This window comes from Chiloscyllium plagiosum, unplaced genomic scaffold, assembly GCF_037043375.1.
Source record: "Chiloscyllium plagiosum isolate Xiang-an unplaced genomic scaffold, Cpla_swu_hap1 HiC_scaffold_1, whole genome shotgun sequence".
NCBI lineage: Eukaryota > Metazoa > Chordata > Chondrichthyes > Orectolobiformes > Hemiscylliidae > Chiloscyllium > Chiloscyllium plagiosum.
Window position 1 is genome coordinate 67,420,964 of NW_028270139.1, and position 15,592 is coordinate 67,436,555.

Sequence of the window (15,592 nt, forward strand, 5' to 3'; positions counted from 1 at the left end):
AGGACATCATCCCAGCTCAAGAATATAGTTTATATCCCTTAACCCTTGCCCTTCAGATTCACCATGTTTTTCTATGACCTGTCCATGTATCCTTCATAACCACTCACCCATAATGCATTAAAGGCGGATCTCAGGATATCTTTGCAGTAGGAATTTAAAATAAAGCTTCTAACAATCTAATAGAGTTGTTACATTCAGTTGTATTACATATTGAAAAAACTCTTCCATAAAACTGATTCAGAAATGCTGACGTTCCTCAAGTGTTCAATCTCCTTAAAATCAAACATTTAGACACTGAGAATATCAAAGTCAGAATTATAGAATGATTGCAGCACAGAGGAGGCTGAGACCTGTCGAGTTAGTACTGATTCTGACAGGGCTTTCATCCTCTGCCCACAAGTCTAGATTAGAGTGGTGCTGGAAAGCTCAGCAGGTCAGGCAGCATCCGAGGAGCATGAAAATCGATGTTTCGGGCAAAAGCCCTTATCAGCCCTTCATCCTCTGCCCACAGTCTTGCCTTCTTCCTTTGGTCCTGCCACATTCTTTCTCGTCAGATAATAAATCAATTTTCTTTTGAATGTCTTGGTTGAAACTGCCTCCAAAATTCTCTCAGGCAGTGCAACCCAGAACGTAACAGTTCAAGAAAGTTTTTCCTGTGCTGATCAAATCTTGACTGTCCGACAGTTAAAGGGTATGGATGATTGACAGGAAAGTAGGGGTCACAATCAGATCAGTACAGCAGGTCAGGCAGCATCCAAGGAACAGGAGAATCAACGTTTCAGACATAAGCCCTTCTTCAGGAATCTGTCCTGAGCCCTTCTGTCCTGAAGAAGGGCTTATGCCTGAAACATCGATTCTCCTGTTCCTTGGATGCTGCCTGACCTGCTGCGCTTTTCCAGTAACACATTTTCAGCTCTGATCTCCAGCATCTGCAGTCCTCACTTTCTCCTTGTCACAATCAGATCAGTTGTGATTTTATCAAATGGTGGAGCAGACTCAAGGGCCATGGCCTCCTCCTACTCCTAATATAAATCTGTGCCCTCTAATCCTTGATTCTTCTTCCAATGCGATAATTTCTCCCAATCTACTCTGTCCAGACAGCTCATGATTTTTGAAAACCCCTACCAAGTTTCTGCTCAGCATGCTCTTCAAATAATACAGTTCCAAAATGTTCCAATCTTTATGCTTGACTGAAGTTCCTCATCCCTGGAACCATTTGTGTGCGTCTTTTAGGATCCTCTTCAAGCTTTCACATCTTTCTTAGTGTCTAGTGCCATGAAACTAAATGGCACTAAATTGCCATGAATTGAATGAAATTTGACTCTAATTGAGGCTGAACAGGGTTTTATGCAGCTTTATCATTGCCTCTTTGCCTTTGTACTCTATGCCCCATTATCAAATCCCAGGGTGCTATATGTTTTCTTAAATACTGTCTTGCCACTTTCCACATTTTGTATATATGTAGATCTAGGCACCTCTGTTCCCACACCCTGAATTGTACCTGAAAGTGTGATTTTAACACGTTATTTCCTCTGCAGACCAGATTAGAGTCAGGGTTTTTTGTTTCCATCCATGGGAGTTAGGCATGTCAAAAGTTGGTGTACCATTCAAACTTTATTATAAAACTAAAAGATTTATATGATTTCTATCGATAACAATATTCTGAACATTTATTTCTATAATAATTTCCAATCAAAATGTCACATATTTACTCACCCATATTGCTATGAAACAGTGTTCTCATAATCTACATTCCAGGTTAGTACACATTACTATGTTACCCAATCATGTACAAACGAATACATGCAATTATATTATGTAACATGTTCACATCTTCCAGCTGTAAGTACATCCTCTAACTGTAGGTAAATACAGTGATTTCTAGAAAGCCTATTCTATCCATTTTCCCCCTTTGTTTGATATCAACTGTCTGCATTCTTCCTACCAAAATGAATCACTTTTCCTTGCTTTAAATTTCATATGATATTTGTCTGCCCATTCTCTGAACCTCTCTATACCCTTTGGAAGTTCTAAACTTTCCACTTATGGTTCACAATGACCCCTCATTTTGTATCACCTACAAAATTTAAGTTAAAAATCACACAACACCAGGTTATAGTCCAACAGGTTTAATTGGAAGCACACTAGCTTTCGGAGCGACGCTCCTTCATCAGGTGATTGTGGAGGAGCGTTGCTCCGAAAGCTAGTGCTTCCAATTAAACCTGTTGGACTATAACCTGGTGTTGTGTGATTTTTAACTTTGTACACCCCAGTCCAACACCGGCATCTCCGAATCATGAATACAAAATTTAAAACTGTGATCTCTACACCAATGTCCAAGAGAAATATATGTATATATAGAGGCCTGGGGAACGCCACCATACTAGAATAAACCCATTAATCACAACTCTCTATTTCCTACCACTTCGGCCCAATTTTGCATTCATGCTGCTACTGTCAGTTTTATTCCTTGAACACTTAACATTTTCCCCAGTATGTTATGTAGCATTTTATCAGGTGCCCCTTCGAATTCAAATTCATGTACAATATATGAATAGTATTATTGTCATCAACCTTCTCTGTTACTTCATAAAAAGTTCCCTTAATAACCTCTTAAAACTGCGGAGTGGACTCGATGGGCCGAATGGCCTTACTTCCGCTCCTATGTCTTATGGTCTTATAGTCTAAAACTGTCATCAAAATGTGAACTTAGCCCCTTCTGAAATAAATAGTTCAGGGCATTTTGAAATACCAAACATCACAATAGCCCCACTTATCAATGAGCAGCTCCAGAAAATGTAATCCATTGAAATTCAAAAACAGCAGGTGATATCTTTTAAAGCTGCAGAGAACATTCAGTTCCATTTCAAAGCAGAATGTCTGACAGCCAATGACATGAAGCAGATCCTTCGATTATTTTTGTCAATATTGTTAAAACTAAAGATTATGGGACATTTAATCCTCCCCCCAGAACATGAGAGGAGAGCTTTCTCGCCCAGTTTTATGCAGTTGTAGATGTGTTAAGTCACTTTCTCCATTGGGAAAAGTACGATAATATGTATTAACACTTTCAATTTAAGACATGGTCAACTTCCTTTTGCAGAGTGAGATGCTTAAATCTCTCCTCTTAATTAGATGATCTTGGCCCATGATCTCCCACCAACGACTTGTATCTGTGCAGGGCAGACTCAGGCATTGGAACATATGGAGGAAGTGGTAATGGGATGGAGTTTGGTTGTGTGGCAAGGCACTAAAAGTAGGAAATTTCAGTAAATTTCTGACTTCCATGGTCCCTTTCTCCATCTTTTGCCTAATGGCCTACCTACAATTTTCTGCTAATGAAGAGCAGGGAAAGTGTTTAACTTTATATCAGTAAGGTGCTGAATGACCATGACAAGCTTTTCATCAATCCTCAATTATGTGGCATTCTAGGTGTTCAGGGCCAACATTGCACTTGGTTGTCTGCTGTATTTATTGATCCATGCAGAGACTTTCCATGGTTAAAGCCAACAGTGTGAAGGCCCAAGAATCATAGAAGCATACAATCCCTACATGTGGAAGCAGGCCATTCAGCTCCTCGACTCCTCACTGACTCTGCAAAGAGTATCATACCCAGAACTACTCCCCAACCCTGTCCCTGTAACCCTGCATTTCCCATGGTAAATCCTCTTAGCCTGCAGATCTTTAGACTGTGGGAGGAAACTGGAATACCCAGCAGAAACCCTCACAGACACTGGGAGAATGTGCAAACTCCACACAGACACTTGTGCAAGGGTGGAATTCAACCTGGGTCCCTGTGCTGTGAGGTAGCAGTGCTAACCATTGAGCCACCATGCCACCCCCAAGTTCCCATGCACTCATCATAGATGGGGCCACCACCATATTCTCCATTGATGTGCTTTGGAGCCTGAAAGACTTTTGAAATCACACATTTCCCATTGCTACTCCAAAATTGCCCTCTTCATTGATGATCTCTGAGGCTCAGCACTTGTATCAGGTTGAGCAGAGCCTAAAGGGTTCTTTGCTGTTTCTGCTTCCAACATTGGATTCTGTTCATGTGTGTTTCACTGTGTGATTGCAAACTCACGTCTTGCTGTCTCATCTGTGATTTGTTTATCTGAGCTGTGTGTAGCACACTTGGGTCCTATGACGGTGCAGAGAGTGACCCTCCCCTGAGGGGTCTTCATCCACCTCTTGCATCCCCTCCAGAGGGATGGGTAAAAGTACAGTGGGAGAGGAGACGTGGATCAGGAATGACAGTATGAAAGGATTTCAAGCCATAATTATGTGAATTGTCACAATGCACTGGCTGCTGACTTGAAGTCAATATGAATGAATATTTAAGGCCACCTGCTATATTATATCTAATTGCGTAAAGAGGTAACTGAGAGACATCCATTTCTCTATCTCTCTGTAGTAAGGGTTGCTGAGTTCCAGTTTATGCCCATCACATTCTCCTCCGCAACTGGCTATCACAAGAGGACCACTTCCTGCTCACCACCTTTACCTGGTGTTCTTTGCTGAAAGGGAAAGATGAAATCTATGAAAAAGAAAGACTTATGTTTATATAGGACCATTTAATCAATAAATTAGTATCATTGATGTGCTCACCAGACCAGGGAGGATGGGGCAAGGATATGGGAGAAAGTGTTCAAGCTTAAAATGATTGAAGTTGATTTTGTGTGCTGAAGGCTACAGGTCCCGAAGTGGAAAATGAGGTACCGTTCTTCCAGCTTGCCCTGAGCTTTACTGGAGCACCACAGCAAGTCTGAGATGAGATGATGGCCAGGGAACACATGGGTGTGTTGAAGTGGCAGGCAGCAGGAAGCAAGGATCATTTTTGCAGATGAAATGCAAAATGGTCACTCAGTCTGCGTTTCATCTCCCCAGTGTAGATGAGGGCACATTGTGAGCTAAGAATACAGTAAAGCACTGCTTCATCTGGAAACTGTGTCTGGAGCCTTGGATAGTGAGGAGGGAAGAGGTAAACTGCTAAGTGTTACATCATTTTGTGGTTGCATGGGAAGGTACCATTGGAGGTGGGTGGGGAAGTGTTGGGAGTGGAGGAGGAATGGACCAAGGTGTCCTGGAGGGAATGGCCCCTCTGGAAAACTGAAAAGGAGGGGAAGGCAATATACAGAATGATAATGCTTTTTTAAATGGATTAAAAGAATGATTTATTCTATAATCCATATAATGCAGTAGTGTGGAGTTTTTCTATTAACAATCTACTGGAAACAAGTATAAATGCTGCTATACAATAGTGGGACAATGAATAAGTAGACTGAGTTTTTGAACTTTTTATATTGGAAATTCAGATTGCTGCACTGAAACTGTCAGTAATAGAATTTGCAAATCAAAGGTCATATTATATAAATCATTAATAGTTTTTAAAAGCTTAGCCATTAGTATCACTAACAGTGTGAGCTAGCTTTCTGCTTATTCTAAAATAACATTGTCAGAAGAGAACTTAATGTGAGCCCTTGGCTAATTTTGGTATTTGTCGATAAGATGTGGAGCTGGAAAAAAAGCACAGCAGTTCAAGCAGCATCAGAAGATTGGAAGGGTTGATATTTTGGGCAGGACTCCTGATGAAGGGTCTTGCCTGAAACATCAATTCTCCTGCTCTTCTGATGCTGCTTGACCTGCTGTGCTTTTTTCCAGCTCCACATCTTATCGACTCTGACTTTCCAGCATCTGTGGTCCCCACTATCTCCTAATTTTGTCATTTAACTTATTGTATTTGTTCCTGGATTGCATTGGTGCTACAAGTCAAATAGCAGTGCGAAGTAGTTTTGGCTTTGCCTGCACTGAACTTATGTAAATTAGTGTAAAGGGCTAACTGACTACTTTAGGTTTATGCCTGGTTCAGAATTGATAGCATCCATCACTAACCATAAGGAAAGCTGCACACAATCATCTAGCAATCTCTGCGATGTGGATCTCCCCCTTCACAATGTCACTTTAAATCTGGCATCAAGTCAAGGAATTGTCCAGGTGTTCAGAAGCAAAAATGTCATCAAGTATAATCATCAGACAATCAGAGTGAAGTATTATCACAGACAGCAAAACAGGAAAGAAAATGCTCTGGATTTTCTTGCTTCCAATTACTTATTAGAGTATTGCATAAACTTATTAGAGTTTATAGGAAGGATGTGGAAGCTTTGGAAAGGGTGTTGCCTGGAATGGAGGAAAGGTATTATGAGGAAAGGTTGAGGGACTTGAGTCTGTTTTCATTAGAGAGGTGACTTAATTGAGACATATAAGAGGATTAGATAGGGTGGACAGTGAGAGCCTTTTTCTTCTGATGGCGATGGCTAGCATGAGAGGAAATAGGTTTAAATTGAAGGGTGATAGATATAGGACAGATATCAGAGGTAGTTTCTTTACTCAGAGTAGTAGGGTTGTTGAATGGCCTGCCTGCAACATGAGTAGAACTCGCCAACTTTAAGGGTATTTAAATGGTCATTGGATAGACATATGGGTGAAAATGGAATAGTGTAGGTTAGATGGGCTTCAGATTGGTTTCACAGGTCGGCGCAACATCAAGGGCCGAAGGGCTTATACTGCGCTGTTATGTTCTAAGTTCTACTTTCTATGGTCGAATTAAAATCTTGCAGCGAACAAAATAAATAATTGGTGATGCACATAGGAAAAAGATAGAAATTGAAGTATCATAAATGTTAAAAATGATAATTAAAAATATATGAAAGGCATTCATTAATGATGGACATTCAACAAATGTAAGAATCAGCTTCCAAAGGTGATCACATATTACAAACATAGTACTCTGTTAAAAGACCTATTAGCCATCATTCACAAGGTACATTAAGGGTTTTTACAGTGAGTTAATGGTGTAAATGATCAATTTTGAATCAATTCAATGATTTTATACTTGCTTGCAGTCTCAGGCGAGTTCAACACTGCACACTACTGGAAGCATAGAATCACTAACAAATATTTCTGCATTTAACTCAGATTTGTACAGACTGTGAATGTTGCTTTTAGTTTGAGAGGTGTAATGATGGTAAAAACTGAGGGTTTTGCAATTGCTGCTGACAACAATATTCTGGGCTATTGGTTAGAACCAGTTGTAAAGCAAAACCTCTGTGTCTTTCTTTACTTGTAATGTAAATTAATAAGGCTAAGTAAGTTAGTCAGTGTGGGACCATGGTACAATTTTTGTGGAACCGTGCAGCTACTCTCTCGCATTGGGCTTGTTGTGGAGTAGGATAACCAGCAGGTTCCAATGGTGGTCAGGTTTCCCCTTCTGTTTTGTGAGGTTAGGAGGAGCAGCAGCCAGCTGACTTCTTACTCTCCTTGATCCACAAGCCGTCTTAGAATTCCTTTACAGCATTCACATCTCAGCAAATGCATGCTAGTAATGTTCATTAGACTTTTCTAAAGTATGCAAGTATTTGTTTTTCAAGGTATTGTGTTGCTGTCCTAGAGAGATATCAATACAGGTTTAAACTTCATGCCTAACTTTGACTTTATATAGTGATTTCAATTTTATGAAGTTTCTTAATTTTAGGGAACCACAGAATTATTATTACTAATTGAAAAAAACCTAAAATAATGTGAAGCCAATATTTCTTCTATGCAGTAACATCTTTGTAAAATAAAATTTTCACAATATAAAAAATTAGAATAATACACACTTGCCTACAGTGTGGAAAAGTATGGTGCTGGAAAAGCACAGCAGGTTAGGCAACATCGGAGGAGCAGGAGAACTGACGTTTCAGGCATAAACCATTCATCAGGCTTATGCCCGAAACATCAACTCTCCTGCAGTTTTGATGCTGCCTGACCTGCTGTGCTTTTCCAGTGACCCACGTTTTGACTCTGATTCTCCAACATCTGCAGTCCTCACTTTCTCCTACCTGCCTACATAGCATTGGAGCAGCACTGTGTTAATAAAATAGTACAGAATACTGGATGGGCCGAGGAGTGTGAGACTTGGTCATCCACTCTCCATGTATTCCTAACTGTGTGATGTCTAACCTTAAAGCTAGTCTCAATAAAATAGGAAAGTCATTCCCTTGTGTTGAAGACAGACCCTGACAATCTAGAGTCCAAGGATCAAACTAACCTCTGCGTTTAAATTAATAACTTCCCCCAAACCAAGTAAACAGGAAGTTTAGATTTCGCAGTGAATTACTTCCTAACTCACATTTAATCCTTAATGGATTTTTTTTTGCTCTTTTGCACATTCCCATCTCCCCACCTATCATCTTGTGCTTTTACATTGACTGTATGCTGGAGAGTCACCGTGAGTCCTGTCATTATTTGGTTGAAAATCAGAGGAATCCACATTTTACACAAACCCCTAAAAATAAGTGGTTCTGATATTTATGAAGATGCTCAGTGGCAGAGTATAGTGCCTTAAGGTGAGTCAAGGCAGGGGCAGCATGGAGGTCTTGTTGAATTTAATAACAGGACCTTGCTGTAATTTATCTCCGTTACCTGGCTGATAGGCTGCCAACTTACTGGATGGGAGAACAAGTGGGAGAAGGCTGCAGTCAGGAACTCTTAGTGACAGTCCATTTTAATCACGGAGCTGTGTTTAGAGAAAGGCTATGATTAGCAGAAAGGAAGCTGAATGCTTGCTGAGAGGCCAGTGAAGCTGTCCAGCTCCTGTTTGGTGACATGGAGGGCTATAAAAAACATGTATCAGTGCTTCTGCCTCCTTTAACTGTTGGATTTCCCAAGCCCTAGGGAACCTAGCCAGCTGAAATTATTTCCAAAACAAACTCTCAATGTAACTTGCAAACCTGATAGCCAAGTGTCTTACCGTGCCAAAATAATGCACACCTTGCAATTTGCCACTGTTGGGTACTTGGTGGGTTGGGGTTAAATTTTATTTTAACAGTTTAATACTCCCACAATACCAACCTCCATCCACTTATTGAGGCCACAGTTCAGGATCAGTTCTAGACCTGCCACTGCAACTGCCATAATGGTCAACATTCCCATTATAACCGCTGGTGTGGTGTGGTATGGAAGCAACATTTGATTCTTCCAGAACATGCTAAGGAACATATTTTTTTAAATTTTACAGGCTCAAGTTTTAATCCAGCAGGTTGTAAACATAAAGTGAATGTTTTATGCTTGTCTAAGAGTCTTGTTCTGTTTTTACCTTATTTTCCACTAGTTAGTTCCTTCCTTAATTTACCACTTCTTCCATAGCTGTAAATATGAAGACATGTTCCACACTGATACATGCACAGCTGAGTATTTTCGACGAACCCCTTCTCCTATCTTGGTTGTCCAGACTGTAACTCTCAGCGAAAGCAGTAATGATTCCAGCGAGGAAGATGATGATGGGAAGACCCCGGATCTAGAGAAAGATGACATGATGACCAGGCGGATAAAAGCCTCCTCCAAACAGAGAAGTGCTGCCTTTAATAAATTCCTCCCAGTCCCCAGTTCACAGCGAGGACAGTCCAAGAGTGGAATTAGTAAAGGACCTGAGAAAGATGTAAAGACAGTGAACAAACCCAAGAAGGATTCTCTGAGGACGTGAGCTTTTGTTTTAGTTTGTTTAACAAAGTGTGTTTGCTGTGGGGTCAGAGCCTGAAGTGAACTAATGACAAGTTAAAACAAGTAACACTTTACACATGGTTAAACATGTCTTCATTTGTGTGACTCACCATTAAGTGTTAAGTGCCATTGTGGAAATAATCACAAAAATAATATGAAGGTAAATGAGACTATATTTTTTAATGTTTTCATGTCCTAATGACAAGAATGAAAATATATATTATTTTAAAATTTAGTAGTTTGTTATGTCTTTGCATTTAGTTTGTGATATTTTTGCACTTTGGAAATTCCTTTGTTTTAAAGTAATCAATAGGTTAACACCTGAGCAGTTATTTTAACACAATATTATGCCAGTAATTAAAAAATAAAGTAGTTCTGCTTTGTCAACTGGGTATGTTGCCAGGGATCCATCATTATGTATAGGAGTGTTCTATGCAAAACAGATCTAGCCAGATTTCTCAAGCATATAAAAGTAATAAGGGGAAATCAGGAGATAATCTCACGGATCTCTACTAATGAGATAATGGGCATGTCAACGTTTGACATTTGGATTTTAGCTAAATTTACAAAAACTAAGGTTTGATTTAATGTGACCTGATGTTGTAAATGGCTTATTTTATGTGAAACCACTGAATTCTTACGGTTCATCCTATTTCTACTGTGATCATCAAATTAACTTTCTGAAAGAAGATGTGAGAAGGTAGAAATTCAGAATGAAATAGCGAAATATTTTGTTTCAGGTAGAACTACCAACTGAGATTGAGTGATATGTTTAGGCTATTTCGAGCTGATATTGACCAGTTATGAATCACTAGCCATAATTGAACACTGGAACAATCCATCTTGTGCAAAAGCCTTCCTTCTTTAGATATTTTGAGCAGCTAAATGTTTTTAAATGGTTCAAGTATCATTAACTGTCAATATAAATTATAGGCAAACATTAACTACGTAGCCCATAATGCACATGAACTTTTATGTTCTGTGTTCCTGCCAGAGAACTTGGGTATGCACATGAAAATAGCTGGTTGGAAAACGAAGACCCAGGAAGTGCTCTTGACTGCAATCCTGATATGTGAAGCTTTGCTCTGAGAGAAATAAAATGAGAACATGAATTCCTGAGCCCACTATAATTATTCTCAGTAGACATTGAACAGACTATCTGTATCAGGCAGTGTTTTAGTCAGTTTCTGCTTCGTGCTGAGTAACCGAACTCTCCTTCCTTCAGCCGTTAAAGGCTACTGCAATCATAGAAGGGGACAATGTAAAATTAACCAGCACCATTTGAAATTAATGCTGGTAACATGCAAAGTTTGTGCTGCCTGTTAATTTAAATGTTTGAGGTATTCAGACCAGCAGCAAATGTACTGCGACTGCTTCACCCAGCAAGGATCTCCAACTTTGTACAAAGCTAGTACCACTTAATGTTGGTCTGCATTGTCCTGCAGCAGTATTGCAAGTCATCGAAGAGTGCCTGGTCTTTATGGAGAATGAAGATGGTGTAACAGAGAGCAGAGGCTTGATTTTTTTGGTGTCACACTCTTGTTCCATCTACAGGAGATTGTCAAAAGGAGCGAGGTCTTCTACCAACGGGGACATTTAAGCAAAGTGATTAGGATAAGCAGCAGATAGAAACAGAGGTCAAAGTGAACAGCATTACCCTGAGGACTTGGCTGCAGTGACACAAGAAGCTTAAAGGCATCACCTGAGTGGCCAATGTCAGTGAATTCAAATTCAAAAGCCTCATGTTACAAGTGAACCAGTAGCCTTATACATCTACTGCCTCCATTATAAACCTACCAACATTCTCAAGTATATCTTATACCTAACATTCGTTCCTTCACCTCACCCTCATGCACTTAGTGTTGTTCTCACATACTTGCACATACTGTCAGCTATTCAACCATGATGACCAAATCGCCAATCATTGCACCACACTCACTGATGTATTGCCCCCATTCTTGCAAGTCAAAGTGATGCACAATCAGAGACATTATCAGCAAACTCACAGGTGACAGGCACGGCTGTGTATCCTTAATCTTATGAAGGAGGTAATAGTTACTATAGTTGTACTCGTCATACACACTAACACCAGTGTATGGGGTAGCTACACTACACTGACTGCAACAGTTCAAGAGGATGGCTCATCACCAGCTTTAATGGTAATCAGGGATAGCAATAGATGCTGGCCTTGCTAGCGACACCCACATGCCATGAAAGAGGTTTGAAAGAGTATAAGTTAAATACTAGACAGTGGTGTGCGTATAGGGGGTTAAAAATACATTTCTCATTTTAATTCTTATATGTTGATCTTGCTGCCAAATAGAATCTTGTTTCAAAATTATGGCTCACTCATGTTTTGTCATTACAATAGGTTTTGGCCTTTATTGTCAAAAAAAATCAACAATTAAAACCAGCTTCTATCCATTGAATAACCAATATTTTGTAATGCTCATCAACCTCTAATAGTATGGTACAAGTATGAATGAAGAGCAGAAAAATAGTTTTTAATGTATCTATAAAGCCAGCAATGCTTCAGAATAGATCAATTAGGCAATAACAAGCTCAAATTTTAACATAAACCACCAGAGTTTTCTTGTGCTTCTCCCAATTGGTCACTATAACTTTGGAAATTTTAATGAGGGTTTGCTGATTTCCTACTGAAGTTACAATGGCCAATTAGGAGAACCACTGAAGAAATATAAGTAGGAGAGAGACAATAGGGAATATTTTGGGTGTCTGTGTTTATATTGTGCAATAGATAATGCAATAATTAAGTTATTCTTGTTATCTGAGGAATATTTTAAACGTTTGCACCGTATGAACTGGAAGCCTCTTACTTAATGTATCAGGGATACTGAAAGTTCCCTCGACCTACATTGAACCAAAACATTATACAAATAAATTTCCAACATGCAATTTTGAAAGTTTCAAATTTATGCATTTTGATTTTCCTTATGCTTTATTGTAAAAAATGTTCAATGTGCTCTTTATATTTGGTCCTGTAGATACAGTCCTACAGATGCCCTGTCTGATGATGCAGGGTAAGTGGTAACTTGAATCAAACTTGTGGAACTGCATGTGCTTGATCAGTATTTGCAAATGCTCATTAAACCACCAAAAATAACAAGTTCTCTGGCCTTGCATGTTTAATCACTTCAACTGTTGTATATCACACAGCTGGGTATTACTGACAACAGAACATTTTATCAAAAACAGGTGAATTTTATTTACAAAATTTACATCAGATTTTGGATGATCTGAATATGGAATAATTTTTCCAATGGGAGTTTTTATTAGTGACTGCCAATTGATATTAGACTATTGCAAAACAAATTCCTATATGTATTCTCTGTATGTAGTTACAAATCTTTGCAAAACACACTCTAAAGCAACTGGTACAGCAGCTGGAATCTGACCCTTTTTAGTTATATATCAACTAACTCCACAATGCAAGCACAGATCAGGCTCAGAAGCAATCAAGGTTTGAGTTGGGAAATTTGGGATGCATGAGGGAAGGGGTGATGGGAGAGACAGATCAACCAGGAGCACCAGTACCTGAAACACTGGGTTTAAGTTATTCGTTCTCCACACAGTGACTTAATGTTCCATTTCATACTTGCGTCTGCACAAATATGAAATAGGTTCTCAATAATTATTTTAAAAGCCTTTGGAATTGAAATGCATATTTACTTGGGAAAAGGCCAATTTATTCTTAATAAATGGCATAGCATACTCAATGGTCCGAAGGCTTACTTCCGTTCTTATTTCTTACTTAGAAATAAGGGAAAAGAGTCAGGGTATGGGGATTAATTAGATAGGTGTTTCATTGTTATGAACTGTAATTCAACAATGTTTTTAAAATAATATTTCAGCTTTAGGAGAATTGTAAAAATATTTTTTTGACTAACTAATTCTTTCTCTGATGTTGCATGCAATTTTGATGCTGCTGCTTTGCATGAGAAACAAAGTGATGATTAAGTGTTCTGGTAAAATTGAAATAGAAGTCATGAGCTCTAGCCAATATTTTGATGTAATCACCACATTACAGTCTCACTGAAATATTCAAAATGCAGTAAGGATTGGAGGAGGTGGTGAGTGGGGCCAGATGCATTTCAAAGCGCAACTGCATTGGTAAGATGTTAAGTTGCAGCGGTGCTATGTGAAATAGTGAGTTTTTAGAATTGTAAGTGGTCAGTTTTTAATGGCTATGATGTGAAGTTGCATTTCTTAGAGAATGTCATAATTATCCTATTGAAAATGGATTTCACACAACACCCAAGAACTTCAGTTAAGTCAAGATAATACCATATCGTTTTGCAATTTTGTTAAAAAAAGTGTCTAATAGCTTGTATTTTTTGGCCATGCATTTGATTTCCTAGTCTTCGTCAGCTTACCTAGCTCCAATTTGGCATTCTTTCCTCCTTTATCGAATGCTGTAAAATGTTGCCATAGATACACAGAACCAAAGCACCCATCAGCCAATTGTTGACTCTGTAAATGACTAATGTTGCCAAAATAAAAAATATATGAAATTTTTAAGTTTCATAAATATTCTAGCAAATGGTTGATGAGAAAAAAAGACAATAAAGATTTGAGTATGATTCATTTTGGCAAATCTGGTAACTATAAATAAATATAAGAATCATGGTTACAGTAAACACTAATTATTTCATCATACATTGGCTAAAACAATCAAAGGAACTTACACCTTAAGTGAGGACAGAGCAGCATGCAAAACTAAACTAACAGTTTATGAAAGGAAAATGTTTTGTTCTGAAAGACATTAAAGAATGAGGTTTCAGAAAGTTCAAACAAATCTGAATCCTAGAATCTATGAAAAATGGAAGAGGAATAACGTGTTGTTAAATATCACAAAATAAAATGTCTGGCCATCTGTTAATCCTGCTTTGTTAATAAAGTTGTCAGGTGACCTCATTACGAATGCTTGATTGAACTACAAGCCTGATTAAGGCAATCAGCCCTGTAATAGGTTACTTACTGAAAATGAAGAGCTTTGTTTGACTGAGAGTCGTATTAATTTGCAATATATATATCTTACACTGAAGTGTTTTGCAGCGCCTGTTTGTTTACCTTACTCAAGATTGAAAATTATTAAAGATGGTTAATAGTTTATTTCAATGGCACTTTCACTGCCTATATTTAGCAGATTGATGAGAATGCAAAAGAGGCAATTTTTTCAAGGGAATTTTTGAATGGCTGATTTTTAAACAAATTATAAGCACTTCAACAACTTGCTGGTTTTATATGGTGCAGTGTTTGTGTATCTAGCAGCACACTGGAGGAGTGGATATGGAAAGGGCTTATGGTGGGCGGGGTGTTAAGAAAGTGAGGGTTAGAGGGCCTAACAACCATGAATATAAGGAGCCAGTGCCCCAATACATGGAGAGGGAGTTTCTAACCTAGTAGCCATACTATCATCCCAGCTCTGTTGCTGCCCATCATCTCTGACTTCAGCTGCACCTGACTCCCAGATATGAAAATGGGCTACCTTTTAGAAGTTGAGACTGTGATGTACAGAAATGACCCAGTGAGACATTGACAGGCTGCAGAACTGGGCTGATAAATGGCAGATGGAGTTCAATCTGGAAAAGTGTGAAGTCATTCACTTTGGAATATTGAATTTGAATGCAGGGATAAAGGCATGAATTCTTGGCAGTGTGGCGGGATCCACAAAGGAATCTTGGGTTCCATGTTCATAGGTCCCTCAAAGTTGCCACCCAGGTTGATAGAGTTGTTAAGAAGGCATATGTTGTGTTGGCTTTCATTAGCACAGGGATTGAGTTTAAGAGCTGCAAGATTATGCTGCAGCTCTATAGAGTTCTGGTTAGACCATACTTAGAATATAGTGTTCAGTTCTAGCTGCCTCATTATGGGAAGGATCTGGAAGCTTTAGAGAGGCTGAAGAGGAGATTCACCAAGAACTGCCTGGACTGAAGGGCATATCTTATGAAGAAAGGTTGAAGGAGCTAGGGCTTTTCTCGGTGGAGTGAAGAAGGATGAGAGGTAACTTGATAGAGGTGTTCAAGAT

At 39.0% G+C, this 15,592-nt stretch overlaps 1 protein-coding gene across 13 annotated transcripts in view; it reads left to right on the top strand.

Moving 5' to 3' along the window:
* LOC122550847 (LIM and calponin homology domains-containing protein 1-like) overlaps positions 1 to 15,592 on the top strand; it is a 365,967-nt gene that overhangs the window by 276,796 nt on the left and 73,579 nt on the right. For 10 of the 13 annotated variants that reach the window (XM_087987661.1, XM_043692191.2, XM_043692236.2 and 7 more), the window contains 2 exons: positions 9,190 to 9,522; positions 12,549 to 12,584. In XM_087987661.1, coding sequence (XP_087843787.1) covers positions 9,190 to 9,522; positions 12,549 to 12,584 — 369 coding nt within the window. The remainder of the gene's footprint in view (positions 1 to 9,189; positions 9,523 to 12,548; positions 12,585 to 15,592) is intronic. The other 3 variants (XM_087987673.1, XM_087987686.1, XM_087987701.1) reach the window with 1 other exon arrangement.